The sequence below is a fragment of the Cydia splendana genome, chromosome 11, assembly GCF_910591565.1.
Source record: "Cydia splendana chromosome 11, ilCydSple1.2, whole genome shotgun sequence".
NCBI classification, from domain to species: Eukaryota; Metazoa; Arthropoda; class Insecta; order Lepidoptera; family Tortricidae; genus Cydia; species Cydia splendana.
The window spans coordinates 16338763-16358372 of NC_085970.1; the positions used below are offsets into that span (position 1 = coordinate 16338763).

At 40.0% G+C, this 19610-nt stretch overlaps 1 protein-coding gene across 1 annotated transcript; it reads left to right on the top strand.

The window, feature by feature from the left end:
• Window positions 1–528: 528 nt before the first annotated feature.
• On the top strand, window positions 529–5157 carry LOC134795163 (fibrohexamerin-like). Its single transcript, XM_063766994.1, has 5 exons — window positions 529–688; window positions 2256–2475; window positions 3234–3373; window positions 3893–4018; window positions 4975–5157. Exons 1-5 carry the CDS (start codon window positions 529–531, stop codon window positions 5121–5123), a joined length of 795 nt encoding a protein of 264 aa, XP_063623064.1. The 3' UTR covers window positions 5124–5157.
• Window positions 5158–19610: the final 14453 nt, after the last annotated feature.

The following is a 19610-nucleotide window of genomic DNA, read 5'->3' on the forward strand; positions in this document are numbered from 1 at the left end:
GTCGAGTAGATGGCGTGAATATTAATATTTATAAGTTAACACATATCACTGAAAGAATAAGGATCAAAGTCAAATGGCGTTCTAACAGTTTTATGTTCTGTCGAAAGATGGCAGTAAATTTACAGTGGCTACATAATTTACTTTGACAATCCGTCTCTATAGACTTTATTCTCTTTGTATTTAGTAAATTTGTATAGACTTTACTGTTTGTTTTTTTTAGAAAACATTATGCTATTCTTAAGAGTCATAAAAAAAGAATAACAAAATAAGAATCACCCATAAATGCAATAATTGCGCAATACATTAGAAGGTCAAACTATACACGAAACTAAAATCGATATTAGAATTCCTTAAGTACCGATTTAAATATAATTACGTTTGTCGGTATAAAGTATGCGTTTCGCTGATTCTTGCTGGTCTTAATACAAAGATTATTGAAGACAATAGACCATAATGAAGGAGTTGTGTGTGTTATTTTTAGTCGCTAGCGGCTTAGCCCAATTACCTCCCAATTCTGGTCCAGGAGGAATGCCTGGTCTACCATGTCCAAATGGACAATGCACCAACCTACCACAGCAACCACAAAACGTAACGCCAAGTACCCCTGCGACTGGGGTAACAGATCCATCAACGGGTGGTGAAGGTGGTACTCCAAATCCAACCGAGATACCCCTCGGGAATCCTGCTGGTAAGTACATACATACATACATATAATCACACCTATTTCCCGGAGGGGTAGGCAGAGACCACGGATTACATAAGCATATTTAATATACCGTGAAACCTGGTTAAGTGGGACCTGGATAAGTGAGAAACCTCTATAGCTGGGACTCATGGTGCGGTCTCGACACTTTGGCACTGAATTACCTCTGTTAGTGAGATAAAACGAACCTCTATAACTGGGATTAGTTGTTGTGATTTTATAGTCACATTTACCTCTATAATTGAGACAGAGAGTGTATTTTACCTCTTTTACTGAGACTATATTTATAAGATTTACATATCCCTAATTGTTTTTTTAGAATTTTATACGAATTACCTCTGTATCTGAGATAACGTCAATCTATAACCTCTCTAACTTGGACTTTATTGATCTATTTCCGTATTCTTACTAACTCTTAGTCTATTCACAAATTCCGCATTTGCTTAATTGTGTCTAAACATCAAACATCAACATAAACAAATTTTCATTTAATAAATTTCTAAGACGCAATGAAGTCCGTATCAAATTTAATTAAAAGAATCTATCCTTTGGAAAATCATTCAAAATAAACTCAAATAAATATTTAAACAGACTTAAAAAATATTTAGGGACAAGGATTACTTTACCTAAACATTTAAAGATAATTACAAAATACCTTATTAACCACTTCTATAACTGAGATATATCCTCTACTCTCACCTCTATTAATGGGACCCTCTGTAAATGAGACAGAAATTTATTTGTACCTGGCTAACTGAGAGCCTGGATAAGTGGAATACCTCTTTAAGTGAGACAACTCTGCTCGTCCCTTGAAGTCTCACTTATCCAGGTTTTGTATATGGTAGCAGTAATTTTGGAAGATTTATGAGAAAATTTGGAGTATTTTTGATATTTCAGTCGCCGGCGACTGTGACTTTTTATAGTTTAGGTAAAAAAGTGTTTACGCACTTTTAGTCGCCGGTCGCCCGGCCAACTCGGCGACTCGCTGCGTAGTGGCGACGCACAAGCCACTGCTGCTGGTTGCCGGCGACCACTAAGAACAAGGGTTCAGATGGAAGCGTTCACACTGCGAGCAACTGTCGAGGCGACAAATTTGTCTCCGCCTCTCTCTCGAACATAGTTGTGAAGAACACATGTTTTAGTGATGCCTGCGCTCGGCTTGGTTTCCTGGCCCTAGTTGCCTATGTTTTGGTCGCCGAGAGACCAAGTCGCCGGCGACTAGTCGACAGTGCGTTACGGCTCTAAGTCATTTCTATACTCTTTTCGGCCGATTTCGACCAAGACGACCACTTCGACTCCTAGTTAACTCGGCGCTCGTGCGCCCGAATATGGCTAACGTAGCCGATCTTTAAGGTGAACCCCCGCGCACATTGAGGGCACGTGAGAACACCAGCCACATAGTGGTAGTGAAAGGAAGCAGGCTGGCGTGCTTTCAGCTCGTCGCGTTTAGCGTCGAGGTCAATTTTACGTTGCTTCTCGAAATCGCGCACTTTCTCATGCGCTACTCAGGACGCTGTGCCTATAGTGAATTGAATGTCAAGTATTATTGCAGGTCCTCCTAACAACGTGAACCGCCCTTGTCGCCGTTACGACTTACAATGCGTCCGCTACTTCTTCAAGGACCACTCCCACTGCAAGAAGCCACTGGGGAAAGTCCCTGAACCTTACTTGCATCCCCTTTCCAACACGTTCTTCCCAGCTTTCAACACTACGCTGACTACTGTGAACGGTTACTATACTGGATTCAATACGGGAAGGGTACAGGACCTCTAGTAAGTAGAATAATTGTTTATGGCTATGTTAATAAAACTATCAAACTATAGCCCAGTACCTACTAATAAATTATACAATGATAATTATACAATACTTAATACAATACTTTGTCGACCGGTCTGGCCTAGTGGGTAGTGACCCTGCCTATGAAGCCGATGGTCCCTGGTTCGAATCCTGGTAAGGGCATTTATTTGTATGATGATGCAGATATTTGTTCCTGAGTCATGGTTGTTTTCTATGTATTTAAGTATTTATATATTATATATATTGTCTGAGTACCCACAACACAAGCTTTCTTGAGCTTACCGTGGGGCTTAGTCAATTTGCGTAAAAATGTCCTATAATATTTATTATTTATTTATTTAATTAAGTCTAAACACCAAGGTTATTTTTTATTTTAGTTTTGTCTGAGTTTTAAAGAACTTCATTGAAATAATAGTCTCACCTGAACGAAGAACCCAGTTGGGAGCTTATGGGCTATAGTTGGGTGGTTATATAGTATATAAAAAAACAATGCAAATAAAAAGATTAGATGTTTAGATTATAGATTTATTTTTTTGTTATTGACTCGCCAGAAGTTGCACTCAATCGAGAGGATTGGAAGTTTAGGCGGGAGGCCTTTGCCCAGCAGTAGAACAGTATATATGGGTATATTACTAGTTTTAAGTCAATAGAGGGCGTGCATGAACTATAGGAGGCTGCATAATAGGAGCCTCCTATTATGGTTGACGGCGAATAATGTAAACTATGATTTCAGTGTTAACAGACAAACAGACAAGGTTGTCGTCACTATAGAGTTCACCAACTTGACGGTGAAATCCAGAGACACATTCCTGAGGTACCACAGGAGGGCCAGGGAACCGATCATCACCTATGGATACACCGTGATACAATACCGTATGTAATTTTTAGGGTTCCGTACCCAAAGGGGACTTCGGGTTCCGTACCAACTAGGACTCCTGTCCGTCTGTCTGTCACCAGGCCGACTCGCACTTGTCCGGTTTTACAAGCTTTTGTCAAAGAAATAAATGGACATGCTCCACCTCGCCCAAAACGGAATTCAATGTACCCTACGTTTTTGTACATTCAAGCGGCCGTTAGCGGCCGCTATGAAGCTCAGAAGTGGTTTTTACGTTTTTAGTGTTCCGTGCAAAACGTGTATTGTTTCATTTGTAGTCTGCCTTTCACACTCATGAAATGTTCATATACTTGATGGCTTTCCTTTTGCACACTTCGATTATCTTTAAGCATAAGCGTTATTCTAGAATCTAGATCCGTGGTCAGACTCTAATGATAGCTTAGGTAACTTATCTTGACGAAATATAAAGTGAGCCGATCTTGTTCAAACTTGTTCGAGAGATCGGCTCACTTTATATTTCGTCAACCTTACTCGTATCATACATTTGTTTTTTTTAGCGTCCATCTTCCTGACCGTGACAATACCCCAAGTGAACGACCTTCTGTTTGAGAAGTCGGACAACTTCGCCTACGCTAACGCAATACCTAATGTTGATATGGACCCTAGATTGGGAGAGAGCTCAGGTAAGACCCTGGAAAAACAATAGGTTAATTATACGCCCAACTTATAGGTACAGTCGCCAAGGTAAGGTGTTTACAATATCTGAACACGCACTCTAACGCCTTGACAACACAGGCGTGTTCAGATATTTATGAGCGCCTTGACCGCTCCGATATATCTGATGGCGACTGCACATACACTCAACTAAATATAAAATACCTAACCAAAGTCACCCGTTTCTGGAAGATGCTGGCGTCTTTATATCGTCAGGCTTAAGGATGACTCACGCTAGACCGGGCCGCTTTATGATTTTACGTTAGGTCATATTGGAGCGCTGATAAAATAGTTATTTGATTTAAAAGGGGGCAAAGTTATTGTTTAACCTTTCGTGCTCATACCCGAGCAAGCGAAATACTCCAAAACCACGAGGGTATTAGCGAGTGGTTCGAAAAATGGAATTTTGAGCGTTGCGAGGGTTTAAGGCACGAGGGTTAAACAAATTTTGTCACCGAGTGACAAACAAATTTTTTCACCACACCAACACAAGGAAAATACTAACTGTAATACTGCCCTCCTAAGCTAAAAAACCGTATTTGCAGTCAATTTGTATGAAAACTGAATGCAAATACGGCTTTTTAGCTTAAGAGGGCAGAATATATCAAACAAAATCAAAGCAATACGATTCAAAGTGAACGTTATTAAATATTTATCATTTAAAAGTCACTTCTACCAGCAAACATACGAGAACAACTCAAAATTTGCATTTGATTACTTTGCTTCACATGTGAATAAAATGCAACTTTCTTATCAGTTGTTGAACAATCAAGAGAGCCTTTATCAGCAGGTGTGGTGAAAATATTTATTTTGATTTTAAAACTTTTTAAAAACATGGTTCAAGTCACTCACCTGAGCAAGTCTCCCGTACTCGCCCTAATATTTTGAGTAGGTAACTAACTGATTTACAATATTATGGTTTCAGATCCAGTGGTGCCGAACACTTTTGCCTTCATGAGGGCCAATTTGGCAACTTTCGCCACCGAAGCTCTGCTCACACAGTCTCAGTTCTTTTCGACGGTCTTCATACAAAAAGTTATCTGCGATTTTGGCATAAAGCTTGCTTTGGCTTGATATTGTTCCAATACAATTTCAACAAGTTAATTGTGACGTGGTATTATAGATTTTATAACTAAAATATATTGTGTTTTATTTCCTACTAGCTTCTTAATACTAACTTCGTCTGCGTGGACTGATGTAGCAAGGATTTACAATAGTAGCAATGATTCTGGTTCATAAATACAATAAAAACTTTTTACAAAAAAAAGCAAACCGACTTCAAAAAGGATGAAATAAAATATTATCCTTTTTTAAGTCTATGCGTTTGAAGTCGGTGCCAAGTCAAATTTTGAAGCATACCATGATTTCGGTGCGATTCGATAAGGATGTACCTACGTTGGATTGCCTTACACGACGACAATGAACGTACTTTCTATAGGTACAGTCGACGTTAAAAAAAATATGTTTACACTTTTCGCCTTATTACAAAGGAGTAAGGTGCAAAAGTGTAAACATATCTTTGACGTCGATTGTATCTAAGAACACACCTCAGAACATACGATCAAACCTTCTTGGCGCAGTCTGTAGGTACCATGTTTGTCGGCACATTAGTGGAAATCCAATGCATTTTTTTTCCGTCGTATATTTTAAAGAGCATTTCTTACATGCTCGAACAGTCTATAGCACGCAAGTGTGAGATTGGGACTGAGTAATTTCCCGTCCCTTATCCAGAGGACTACATTTCAAAATATAGAACAATTCAAGAAATTTACCTTCTTGCCAAATTTCACCAAAAGCGGTTCAGTTGTTTAGCCATGAAAAGGCGACAAAGAGGCAGACAGAATTACTTACACATTTGTAATAGTTATTAGTACAGTTCTAATGGGATTTATACCAATAAAGCTGATTATTTTTGACTGGTATTGTTACTACTTGGCTTGGCACCGACTTCAAACATATCAATTGGTAACGCATAGACTTCAAAGAGGATAATATTTTATTTCATCCTTTTTGAAGTCGGTTTGGTTTTTTTTTGTAAAAAGTTTGTATTTTTCCATTTTTAGTTTTAACGCATTGTTAAGAGCGCGACGCATGAATGAAAAACAAGATCATGTTTAACACTAAATTCGTGTACCTATTAATTTAATAAATATGTAATCAGGAATTTTCTCGAGTCCGTCTGGGAAATTATAATTCCTGTCACTACTACACTAAATCCGCCTCCATCTTCCGCCCCGCCACTGACCCAATCCCTCAACGCCCCGATCACTCATCCTCACAGCGCATCAACCCCTGATCTAGGAACCCCTCGACCCTGAACCAGGAATTTTCTCGAGTCCGTCTGGGAAATTATAATTCCTGTCAACTAAATCCATCCGCCCGCCCCGCCACTGACCCAATCCCTCAGCCCCCCGATCACTCAAACTCACAGCACATCAACCCCTGATCCAGGAACCCCTCGATCCTGAACCAGCAACCCTTCAACCGCCATTCCCCGACCTAAGGGGTCCCTGACCCCTTAACTCCTAACGCTAACCCCCGATCAGTAGCCTTACCAGCTTACCACGATTTTGACATTGATATATTCGCTAGCATGTGTATAACTTACTTCTTATGCATCTCGCTCGTACTAACCTTAGTGTGAGCGAGATGCATAAAAAGTTACAGTTAGATGCATAAGACGTTAGCGAATATGTCAATGTCAAACTCGTGGTAAGGCTACAGTTGCAGTACATCAAATTGATGGTTTTCGGAAGCAAATGCTCGAGTTACTTTAGAAAACCCCGAAATCACTTAACACGTGCCTTTAAAAATTGAGGAGTTCCCTCAATTCCTCATGGATTCCATCATCAGACCAGAACCAAAAATAATACGGAAACACCTTGGAGGTAACTTCTTCCAAACAAAAAAATAATGACTCAAATCGGATCACAGGTGCCGGAGTAATCGCTGAACATACTTACATTTAAAGAAATCATCATCATTATCATCAAAATAATAATCATCATCAGGTCTACTTCATCAAATTGGTGGTTTTCGGGAGAAAATGCTCGAGTTGCTTAAGAAAACGCCCAAAACACCATGCATGTGCCTTTAAAAATTGAGGAGTTCCCTCAATTCCTCATGGATCCCATCATCAGAACAGAACCAAATTAAAATGGGACCAACTCGGAGGTAGCTCCTTTCATACAAAAAAAGAATTACTCAAATCGGACTACGGATGTCGGAGTAATCGGTGAACGTACATAGAAAAAAAAAATAGCCACAACCGAATACAGAACCTCCTCCTTCTATGAAATTGAAGTCGGTTAATAAAAACTTTTTACAAAAAAAAGCAAACCGACTTCAAAAAGGATGAAATAAAATATTATCCTTTTTGAAGTCTATGCGTTACCAACTGATATGTTTGAAGTCGGTGCCAAGCCAAATTTTGAAGCATACCATGATTTTGGTGCGATTCGATAAGGATGTACCTCCGTTGGATTGCCTTACACGACGACAATGAACGTACTTTCTGTAGGTACAGTCGACGTTAAAAATATGTTTACACTTTTCGCCTTATTACAAAGGAGTAAGGTGCAAAAATGTAAATATATCTTTGACGTCGATTGTATCTAAAGCCCCCTCCAGACTATGCGCGTGAATCGCGGGCGAAGCCGCGAACGCGAGTGTGGAGTCGATTTCGCAGGTCTGCGTTCAGGATTCGCGCACGAGTGTGGAGGAGGCTTAAGAACACACCTCAGAACACACGATCAAACCTTCTTGGCGCAGTCTGTACCATGTTTGTCGGCACATTAGTGGAAATCCAATGCATTTTTTTTCGTCGTATTTTTTAAAGAGCATTTCTTACTAATGCTCGAACAGTCTATAGCACGCAAGTGTGAGATTGGGACTGAGTAATTTCCCGTCCCTTATCCAGATGAAATTGTTTTATATTTTGAAATGTAGTCCACATTTCAAAATATAAAACAATTTAAGAAATTTACCTTCTTGCCAAATTTCACCTAAAGCGGTTCAGTTGTTTAGCCTTGAAAAGGCGACAAAGAGGCAGACAAAATTACTTACACATTTGTAATAGTTATTAGTGCAGTTCTAATGGGATTTATAGCCATAAAGCTGATTATTTTGACTGGTATTGTTACTACTTGGCTTGGCACCGACTTCAAACATATCAGTTGGTAACGCATAGACTTCAAAAAGGATAATATTTTATTTCATCCTTTTTGAAGTCGGTTTGCTTTTTTTTGTAAAAAGTTTTTATTTTTCCATTTTTAGTTTTAACGCATTGTTAAGAGCGCGACGCATGAATGAAAAACAAGATCATGTTTAACACTAAATTCGTGTACCTATTACTTTAATAAATATGTATGTAATCAGGAATTTTCTCGAGTCCGTCTGGGAAATTATAATTCCTGTCACTACTACACTAAATCCATCCTCCGCCCCGCCACTGGCCCAATCCCTCAACGCCCCGATCACTCAACCTCACAGCGCATCAACCCCTGATCCAGGAACCCCTCGACCCTGAACCAGGAATTTTCTCGAGTCCGTCTGGGAAATTATAATTCCTGTCAACTAAATCCATCCGCCCGCCCCGCCACTGACCCAATCCCTCAGCCCCCCGATCACTCAACCTCACAGCACATCAACCCCTGATCCAGGAACCCCTCGATCCTGAACCAGCAACCCTTCAACCGCCATTCCCCGACCCGTTAATCTCTGACCCCTTAACTCCTAACCCTAACCCCCGATCAGTAGCCTTACCAGCTTACCACGAGTTTGACATTGATATATTCGCTAGCATGTGTGTAACTTACTTCCTATGCATCTCGCTCGTACTAACCTTAGTGTGAGCGAGATGCATAAAAAGTTACATTTAGATGCATAAGACGTTAGCGAATATGTCAATGTCAAACTCGTGGTAAGGCTACAGTTGCAGTACATCAAATTGGTGGTTTTCGGAAGCAAATGCTCGAGTTACTTTAGAAAACCCCGAAATCACTTAACACGTGCCTTTAAAAATTGAGGAGTTCCCTCAATTCCTCATGGATTCCATCATCAGACCAGAACCAAAAATAATACGGAAACACCTTGGAGGTAACTTCTTCCAAACAAAAAAATAATTACTCAAATCGGATCACAGGTGCCGGAGTAATCGGTGAACATACTTACATTTAAGGAAATCATCATCATTATCATCAAAATAATCATCATCATCAGGTCTACTTCATCAAATTAGTGGTTTTCGGGAGAAAATGCTCGAGTTGCTTAAGAAAACGCCCAAAACACCATGCATGTGCCTTTAAAAATTGAGGAGTTCCCTCAATTCCTCATGGATCCCATCATCAGAACAGAACCAAATTAAAATGGGACCAACTCGGAGGTAGCTCCTTTCAAACAAAAAAAGAATTACTCAAATCGGACTACGGATGTCGGAGTAATCGGTGAACGTACATAGAAAAAAAAATAGCCACAACCGAATACAGAACCTCCTCCTTCTATGAAATTGAAGTCGGTTAAAAAGAGAGCCAAAGGCTATGTCCAGAATTTTGGACGTTGCCGAAGGGTTGCGTACATATCGCTCGAAACAATTCAAGGGCAAAGTATTTTACATGAACTCAAAAATAAGGACTTGTAACAGCTTCAGCTTTGTAGTTACCGTCAACCGGGATGAATAGGGATAGCTGGGGTGAATAGGAACGAAACTTAAAATGTGATTTACCTTACAATTTCTTAATGATTATACACACAAAATGTATCATTTGATTGAAAATAAATAATAGTAGACTTTGTATTAAACATTTACGAAGGCTTTTAAAATGCACCCTTACGTACGCCAACAAAGTAACATCCGAGGTAACGAACCACGAAAAACACTTTTAATCCCTCACAAAATATATTCAAACCATGATTAACCTCACGTTTTATTCGTCCGCAATGTATTCATAGAATTCAGAAGTCGGGGAGAATATCGACTATCCATTCACACAAACGCGTATTTCTCTGTAGTGTTTTCTGCAAATAACGTCCTTGGAGTTAATGAGAAAGAGTTCGTTTTTCCGTGAAAACTTTGTGAGATACGAGGTAGGAAAGATAAGTACTGAAATTTTCAACAAATTCACGCGCATTTTCCACCCTTTTGACGGGTCTGCTGAAACACGGCTAATCTTCTGATATTGATACGCTCCTAACGCTCCTCGTATTTTTTTTTCGTACCTCGATTTTATTGGACACTTTTTAAATGTGACTTTTATTGCACCATGAAAATACAAAAAAATGTTTCTTTGGTGATACGAAGAGATCAAAGTAGTTTTTTTATCCAGTTTTTATGTGGTAAACAAGAAATAATTAGGTACTTTACACTGACAAAATAAGCTCAATAAAATGGTTTTTCCTTTATGTGCCATTGGCACAGATCTAGAATGATAAGTGCTTAAAAATTCCCCTTTGCACTTTGCTCACTTTAATCCCTTTTGCACACATCAATAAAATTTATGAAACGTAAGGGTAACATTCCATTTCTGACCGCAGCTGCACTACTAGTACGAACGCGTCAGTGTTATTGTCAATTTCCATAGTAAAATGAATGGTAGTGCTGATGTCGTTGGAAATTGACTGTCACCTTAAGGGTAACATTCCATTTCTGACCGCAGCTGCACTATTAGTACGAACTCATCAGTGTTATTGTCAATTTCCATAGTAAAATGAATGGTAGTGCTGCTGTCGTTGGAAATGGACTGTCACCTTAAGCGTCATTCTACCTAGATCGGCCATGGGCGTCGTTCAAATAATGTCACTTATCTGTTGTGACGTCACTTAAAATGTTTGGTCCAGCCCGTCTAAACATTTTGCCCGACTTGGGCTTAAGAGCAAGTTATGGTTATTAAATTTGACGTGACGTGGTCCGGGATCCCGCGGGTCATTGCGTAGTAGACAGTTTGTAAACAATAATTAAAGTATTGTAATATGGAAATATCATCTTGACGGTAGTTACTTACTGAATACACTATGATAAATATTTTAGGACAATTTTAAACAGATCGAACTAGTCCCTCAATAAGCTCAATGAGGCTTGTGTTCTGGGTAGTAGACGACGATATACATATATTTAAATTATATACATAGAAAACATCCATAGCTATAGGGATTCGAACCCGGGACCTCCTACTTCGTAGGCAGGGTGACTACTGACTTCTTTTTTATATCAAGACAGTGGCAAATAGGCATGCGGCCCGCCTGATGTTAAGCAGTCACCGCAGCCTATAGGCGCTTGCAACTCTAATGGAGTTACACGCGCGTTGCTGCCCCTACTCAAACTTATTTAGAAACGCCTTTGCAAATATGCTAAGCTAAATATAACTGACTGCATGAAAGGAATTAAACTACTTTCCTCCTACTTATCAGAATCTAACTTATACTTTTGAAATACCAGTAAGACATAACTTCAGTAATGAAAAAGTGTAAACAAACTTTTGAATTCAGTGTACTGTGGCCCCAGAATGCACTTCGGTACGCTCAATTGAAATGTGCTGCCAACTCTTGCCCTAGAGACCGGGTCATTTGCGGAGTTACGCGCAGATTTTTATGCAGATATTTTTTGTGTTTAACTCATGGAGGTAGGTTGTATTTGTGTATACCTCGAAACTGCTGATGTTAGAACTTAAAACATGACCATTAATGTACCTGAACTATGCTTAAGGATGACTTACGCTAGACCGGGCCGGGGCCAGGCCGGAGCTTCCGGCGCTTCGTTTTCTATTGAAAGCACTGCGTGATCACCAATCAGCCGTCATAGAAAATGACGTGTTAGACGCATCAGCCCGGGCGCGGCCCAGTCTAGCGTTAGTCATCCTTAACTCAATGTGAGGTATGTAGGTTGTAGGAAAAAACTATCGAAAATCGAAAAAAACCTCGAAATGTCGGAATGTTCCGCTAGCCAGCAGACAAGGTGTGTTCCAAGTTGAATGTAAGAATTTCGTAGTGTGTAGATAATGATGTTTTTGTTTTTTGTAACTAAGACACCACAAATAATATGTACATGTTCGGTCATATTCGAGTCATATGCCAGTCAGTTTCCATCTTCATCCCTAATGCAACTAAAAACTTATTTAAGTAATTCATCGAACAATTTTTTTTGCTATGAGTTGGAATCACGGTTTCGTAACGAACGTCGGAAGAGGAGAGGTTTTTGCTCAGCAGTATGATACGTAAATAACGATTTTATCGAATTTATTAACGCGTTCAACTTACCTACGTTAACCAAGTTAAAAAATGTAACCAAACTACCTACGATCAGACTTTCAAAGAGACTGAAAATACCTACATTATTCCACTGGAGTAGATTGTAATACTGACAACGTCTTCCGACGCTCCTTTATCTCACAGCTCGAACTTTTATTTGATCACTCTAAAACCCATTCGTTAATCAGTCTTGAGTTTATCCTCACCAAAGCGGGCATCGAAACCATCTAACCCTGTCCTATTCCCACTCTTCATTCATAACCGTAGAGAGAAAGGGATAGTATGCTTGTGAAATCGACTATAGAGTTCCAGCGTTCACAGTTACGAAGGGGTCCCAGTAAATCATTTATAAAGACGTCGCCTGGAGAATTTTTCTTGTCTTAAGTAAATAAAAAACCAATCAGGGGCAAATCCAATTTTCATCTCGTCGTCTGAATCAACCGGGAATCTGGATTCATTTTTTATCTTTTTAATTTTCACACTATTCCGTGCCGTCTGTAGATTGGGGATGTTCTGACAGGGACGGGAGTTTAATATGGGAGTTTGAAAGAGATTTTTGTGCTTATTAGGACTTTATTGGATGGATTAATATAAATGACAATGTGTGATGAATTTTAGAGTAATGGTAGGTATTGTCTTTATTAAAAATGTATGACATGTAGTGTTGAAATAATAACTCGTAGTATTTGATAGAACACATTCACTAACAGCTACCCCTGGCGGGTTCTCCGTTTGTAGGCGCTTTTCGCTACAAAGCGGAAAAAACGCATAGTACCTATATCGTAACAATCGTACCTACATATATCGGTAACAATCGTATCGCGCGTGTAACTCGCGCTAGCAATGCACAGCAGTGAATGCGTTAAGTAAATTGAAATTAAAGTAGGCACCTATTCATTAATGGTTAGACATTTGGGGGGGGAGAGGGGAGTCCTTGGGAGTAGATAGCCAAACGACCCTGGGATTGACGTTTGAAAATGAATAAAAAAAAACATGGCTGTCTTAAATTTCGCGTTAGCGAAATGTGCAATCAGAGGGACAAAGAACAATGCTTTTCAAAGACGTCACTTTCGGATATAAAATGTATCAAATTGACTTCACACATTGACTTTGCAGCGGGAAACAATAAATAATAGGTCGCTGAAATTCAGACTGAAAATAGATACAAATGAAAATGATACAATAGCGGACGATTCGCTCCAACGAACCCGCTTCAGTCATTCAATATCCCGCGCATTATAATCTATCAAAAGCATTCCGTTTGTGTGAATTCGTTACAAAACATTATAGTAGTTCTGAAGTATGATATTAATGAAATGACAACACGTTCATTTATAATGTACAACCAAAGTATACTCTAGGGTAGTTACCCTTTTACGTGGCGAAGATCGGAGACTTAATTAAACAGCATTGTATTCATATTGTATTATTATACTACGCATATGCGTATTCTAAGTTGCACTACGGAATTATTTTATGGGGAAACAGCGTTAGTGGCTACTATAAATATGTCTATAATTTTTATGAAACATTAGCTAGCCAATCTTACATTCCGGAGCTGAAAATGGCTTTGCAAAGGAATCCATTAGAGTTATTTATGTTGGGGGCTAAATATTTATCGATGCGGGTGGAGGCGCGACGTCCGGCGGAAATCGAACCGGACTTCATCGGCTTGCAGGGCTTTTTTATGGCGAGGTGGTAAAGAAGTAGGTACATTTTGCAGATTCGGACTTATAAGCGCCACTTGCACGATCCCACTAACCCAGGGTTTGCCGGTTAAACCGTTAACTCCAGGTTTAACCGGATAACCCCGGGTTTGTGGTAATTGGTTAATATATTTTCTTCAGCGAATTGGGGCAGCGTTTGAGGAAGGGATGTCATGACCCTCGTTCCGGGTTATTCCTGATGCAGAGGCTGTCTATCGCGGTCCAGCGTGGCAACGCGGCGAGCGTGATGGGCACCTTTGCGTCTGGAAGGGCGTGGGACGGGTTCTTTGACTAAGTTCTTAGTTGTGACGTTGTTAACATAGTTAAAATTTAGTTTAGTTTCAAGTTAATTTTAATGTAATTTATTAATTTAATGATTTAGTATGTTTAGGTATTGGTTAATAAAATAAAATAAAATAATTTAATATATTGGTTATAATTTGTTCGTTTTAGAGTCCGCGCGGAAAGAGAAGAATCGTGAAATGTATGGGAACATTGGGAACCAATACATTCCACGACTCTTCTCTTTCCGCACAGACTCTACTGGGGCATTGTGCCTATTTTGCGTGAAAAACGAGGTAGCGCTAATCTACCCATCCCAGCTCCTCCACGAAACTTAGTGGAGACCCTAGTACCTGTTTCTATATACATACTAACTTCTACCTACTTAAAGTCCAGAAAAATGTATTCTGTTGTTTCCTCTGTTTCCACGCACGGTTCTTACATGGGTCTGTCTGTTTTAGAAATGTCTGTTTAATGTATATTAATTAAATCCTATCAGTTCGTTGGTGTCTAGGTGACTATGTGTGCTATTTTGATATCATTGTTTAGAAGAAAAAAACTTTTACTTAACCCTTAAACAGGTTGTGTATCTATAAGTACCACATAGCAAAAGATTTTTTTTGGCGAGCTGAGTAAATACAAGGACCGCAAAATGTCATTGCCGTAAAGTCTATTAAGTGGGTTATATCGCAACGTAAAATAAAACCGGGCAAGTGCGAGTCGGACTCGCGCACGAAGGGTTCCGTACCATAATGCAAAAACAAAAACGAAAAAAAAGCAAAAAAAAAACGGTCACCCATCCAAGTACTGACCACTCCCGACGTTGCTTAACTTTGGTCAAAAATCACGTTTGTTGTATGGGAGCCACATTTAAATCTTTATTTTATTCTGTTTTTAGTATTTGTTGTTATAGCGGCAACAGAAATACATCATCTGTGAAAATTTCAACTGTCTAGCTATCACGGTTCGTGAGATACAGCCTGGTGACAGACGGACGGACGGACGGACGGACAGCGAAGTCTTAGTAATAGGGTCCCGTTTTACCCTTTGGGTACGGAACCCTAAAAATGACAGGTGTCAAAACAAATTTCTTTGAAAATTTAGTTGTCAAGTTCAAATCGACAGCAAATGGCAGTTTTTGTACGTTTCTCCCGCTGTATAAGTGCGCTACGCCGTAAAAAAGTACTGTAAGTATTTTGTTTTGTATTTTTATGGTAGATTATTAGATAATGTATGTGTAGTAAGTCATAACTTACCTTAGTTATTGTTTTCTGATAAAATATTCGATCTAAAAGTTTGTGGTTCGTATGAACCCTCTGCCCGTCTGGGGCACGTTCGAGTGGTTTATAAGTGGCCTCTGCCCTGCAGGGAGTTTACATGACATTTAAGGGTAAGATTAATTATTATGAATGAACCCTCATAGTACAAAAGTAATATATTTTCCTTTGGTTTTTAAATTAAATATTTATTCAACGGTCAATCTTACGAGCCACGACATCCATGCGAGCCAGGAAAGTGCCGGCAGTTAGTGCATTTTGTGACGCAAATGTAAATGTGATGTGCACATGACTTGCCCTTAAAACTACTCTGTATGGCTAACAAGGCAGTGGCCATATAAGGACCACGTAGCACCATTGGTGACGAGCAGTGGGCATATAAAAACCACCGGGTTTTTTTTTATCGAATTAGAAGTAATAAGAAAAAATCAAGAAATTACTTTTCATTTTAAGCTATTACCTACTCCAATCAGTAATCAAAAGTAAAAAATGCGTCAGGCCTGTTTAAGGGTTAAACTACCACGAGAGAGAGATGATGCCATGCTACCAGCCCGCGCTTCAGTCCGCCTACATGAACACTTGAACAGCTTACACTTCCGTGCCAGGCCAAAGGCTGAGTTACAGGAGATAGAGCTGAGCTGAGAAAGGATGACTCACGATAGACCGGGCCGTGTCCAGTACGGTTACCATCAGTTTGTCACTGACATAAACGCCGTCGAGAACGTAATTTACTTTCTATACATCTCGCTCGCACTCGCATATTAGTGCAAACGGGATGTATAGAAAGTAAATTACGTTCTCGACGGCGTTTATGTCAGTGACAAACTGATGGTAACCGTACAGGTCGGAGATTACGGCGTTTACTTTTCTATTACATGACAGGCGATCACGAGATGCTTCGCTGCATGAAGCATTATGACAAATTGATGTGGCAGTTTTTTTTATTAAATCTATTGCGCCACTCACTGTGGCAAATCGCGATATCAGGGTACGTAGTTCCTTCCTACATATGGCACTTCCCTTTAGGTGTGTGAATCGCCTACGTTAGAATAGGAAAAGCAGAAAAGTCTTCGTCGTGCTCTACCACCTCCTTCGGATTCGCGTTTTGTGTGCGTTCGATGTGGCAAGAAATGCCGCGCTGCTATAGGACTTTACATGTAGCCATCAACGGCGATGCGGGACCCCATAAGAGCCACAACAAGCATCTACAACAGATGATGTGCCCAATGATGATGAATAAATCAATTATTATTTAAAACATTAATGATTTGAGTAAAAACCACCTTCTACTGAATTGAATTCTGAATGCACGTCCAAAAACTAAACAAATAACAAATTTAAACATGGCGCCCGTTACACCAGTACCCACATCCTGAAATAAAACTAAATAAATGATTCCACGGCGTCCTAGAGCGGTATTTAAAATTTAAAATCTGTTATGAATTTGATATTGAAATGATCGCTCGCGCTTATTAATGTATTGTATTGTATTTATTTATTGCATTTCACATGCAAATTTCATGATGTACCGAATTTTGTGATGGAGTTAATCATCTGGCTAGCATTTATGTACCTACCTATGAAATTAATGAAAATATTTATTTTCAGGCAACTATTGGCCCATAGATTAATACCTTAAAACTAGCATACTTATTATAGAATATATCTTAAAACTTATGGTGTCCGTGAGATGCACTATGAAAGTAAGGATGCTAAGCACGAATTATTTCGTACCTTGACCCGCCCGCCATCTCATATCTTTATCGCACTCGCATAATTATACGAGTATATTGTTGTCCCGCCGATGATGCGGGCGGTCAATGACACTGTGCGAGTGGGCGGGATTTTTCGTATTTAGCGAACTAACTTTTAGTCATTCCATCTATATCTAATCTAACAATCTTCTTCTTCACTGGCTCAGAGACCCAAAAAGGATCTTGGCCTCAGACACAAGAGAGCGCCACGCTGCCCTATTCTGCGCCACTTCACGCCAGTTTGGCATTCCAAGGGCTGTAACCGGCTAGCTAGAGCGGTAAATGAAAACTAGGTTCTTTATAGTAAATAATATAATATGAAAATATGTACAATAAAATAAACTAATTTCTGTCAGTACTTGAATCTAAACCAATAAAATATCGTCACTGGCCTTAACGTTCTTGAATCCCATTTTTTGTCGAACCGTACGATCAACTTAGGCCGCGGGTGCGGGAATCAGCTTTGGCAACGCAGGCTCAGCGAGGTCCGTGGGTAAAGAAAAGCTTCAGCAGCAAACGTCCAAATAATAAGCAGCAACAGTAATAAGTAGCTCTTCAATTTAAAGGTAGAAGGAAGGGCTGGAACAATCGTACGTTCTTAGACTTGTAGTCGAAACCTAACCCAAGCCTTATTCCGTTACGAGAACCAGTGACGTACATTTCGTACAAATAAGACTTGGATTAGGTTTAATTTCAACATAAACCTAAACTTAATGCTATATATACAATTATACAAACTTTACCTGCATTAGTGGCAGCCCTAGTATTAAACTTTATCACTAATTATAACCATTACAGTCGCATTAAAATAATAATTACAGAATTGTGCTATATCCGACAACATCTCCAAAGGAAAAATTTACGAAGAAAAAACAAAAGACGGCGAAACCCTTAGTTTTTTATTTCCAACCGGCCAGTGCGCGCGGTGGCTGTACATGCAGGTTTGCCATGTTACAGGGCGGACAGGTTTTTTTAGGGCTTCGTCACTCCAGCGATATCTGGGGCGCCCAGACGAACGTTTTCCGCCCGGGTGCCCCACATACGCTCTTCTCGCAGCACGATCCTCTCCCATCCTCTCCAGGTGACCAAGCCAGCGGAGTCGTGTGGCTTTGATCTCGCCAATTATATTTCCCAAAACAATATCAAATCAAATTGTAAAACCAGAATATCCCTCCTAGCATGACGATATCGGTTGCATTTCCATAATATCCGTTGTGTGCTGGGCCGGAAATGAAACGTATCCAGGGGTATTCAGAAACGGAAATTCAACGCAAATTCAATATGGTATCAGTGCTTCGCGCTTGCAAACAAGTGGCTGCTGTAGATGAAATCAATACGTTTTTGATATCATTTTGATAAATCGACATTGAGAATTATGACACAGTAGTTTATGAAAGATCGAGGAGTTAGTGGCCGAACTCAATATCGTCGGCGAAAGGAAAGTGCATAGATTTCGCTGGTTCGGTCACCTACTCAGAATGGGAGAGGATCGGGCTGTCAAGAGGGCGTTCTTGGGACGACCGTCCGGTGGGTCGGCCCAGGTATCGCTGGGGAGACAGTGTGACGGCAGATCTGCTTCAGTTTCGCATCAGTAACTGGTAGTAAGTTGTGCAGGATCGGGGCAGGTGGCATGCTCTCATTTCGGAGGCCAAGATTCTCTTTGGATCGCTGAGCCAAAATAGTTAGTTAGTTAGTTGACGGCCCCCGACCCCAAGGCAGACCAAAAAAGCGATGGCTTGATGTCGTGAAAGCAGATATGAGCGTGAACGGGCTCACACGAGACGACGCCCAGGATCGCGCCAAGTGGAGGAAAGGAAGTAGGAAAGCGGACCCTGGCAAAGGCCGGGATAACGCTAGGCTAGAAGTTAGTTAGTTTAAGAAACGGTCGCCCTTATAGTTTTGATTTAATTAACATTAACTCAAAACACCCCCCGGCCAGAGTAACACGCAAAGTCCATCTAACGCAGCAAGCCCAAAGCTCTTAATTTATAGCGAACATGCAGGCAATTTTTAACCAATCCCTCTGCCTTGTTAGCCTGTGAAATATGCGCGGGAGAAAATTGAAAGCGTGGAAGGAGATATACTACTCGTAAATTTACGCGGGTGCGTTTGTTTTCACTTTAAAATATTCTGCAGTTGAGAAAGATATGCAGGGAATAGATCGTCTAAAATAAAAATAAAAATGTGGAATCTTCTCTACATTATGAAGTATTTATAACCTATGTAAATAAACTAATATCCAAACATTAACTAACTAGGTACGCAAAACCCACCCCGCACCCCTACAGACGCAAAGGTGCC

Coding starts and splice junctions, on each gene's coding strand:
- LOC134795163 (XM_063766994.1), top strand. CDS start 529: ATGCCTGGTCTACCATGTCCAAATGGACAATGCACCAACCTACCACAG. Junction 689..2,255: donor ACCCCTCGGGAATCCTGCTG/GTAAGTACATAC, acceptor GTATTATTGCAG/GTCCTCCTAACAACGTGAAC. Junction 2,476..3,233: donor GGAAGGGTACAGGACCTCTA/GTAAGTAGAATA, acceptor CTATGATTTCAG/TGTTAACAGACAAACAGACA.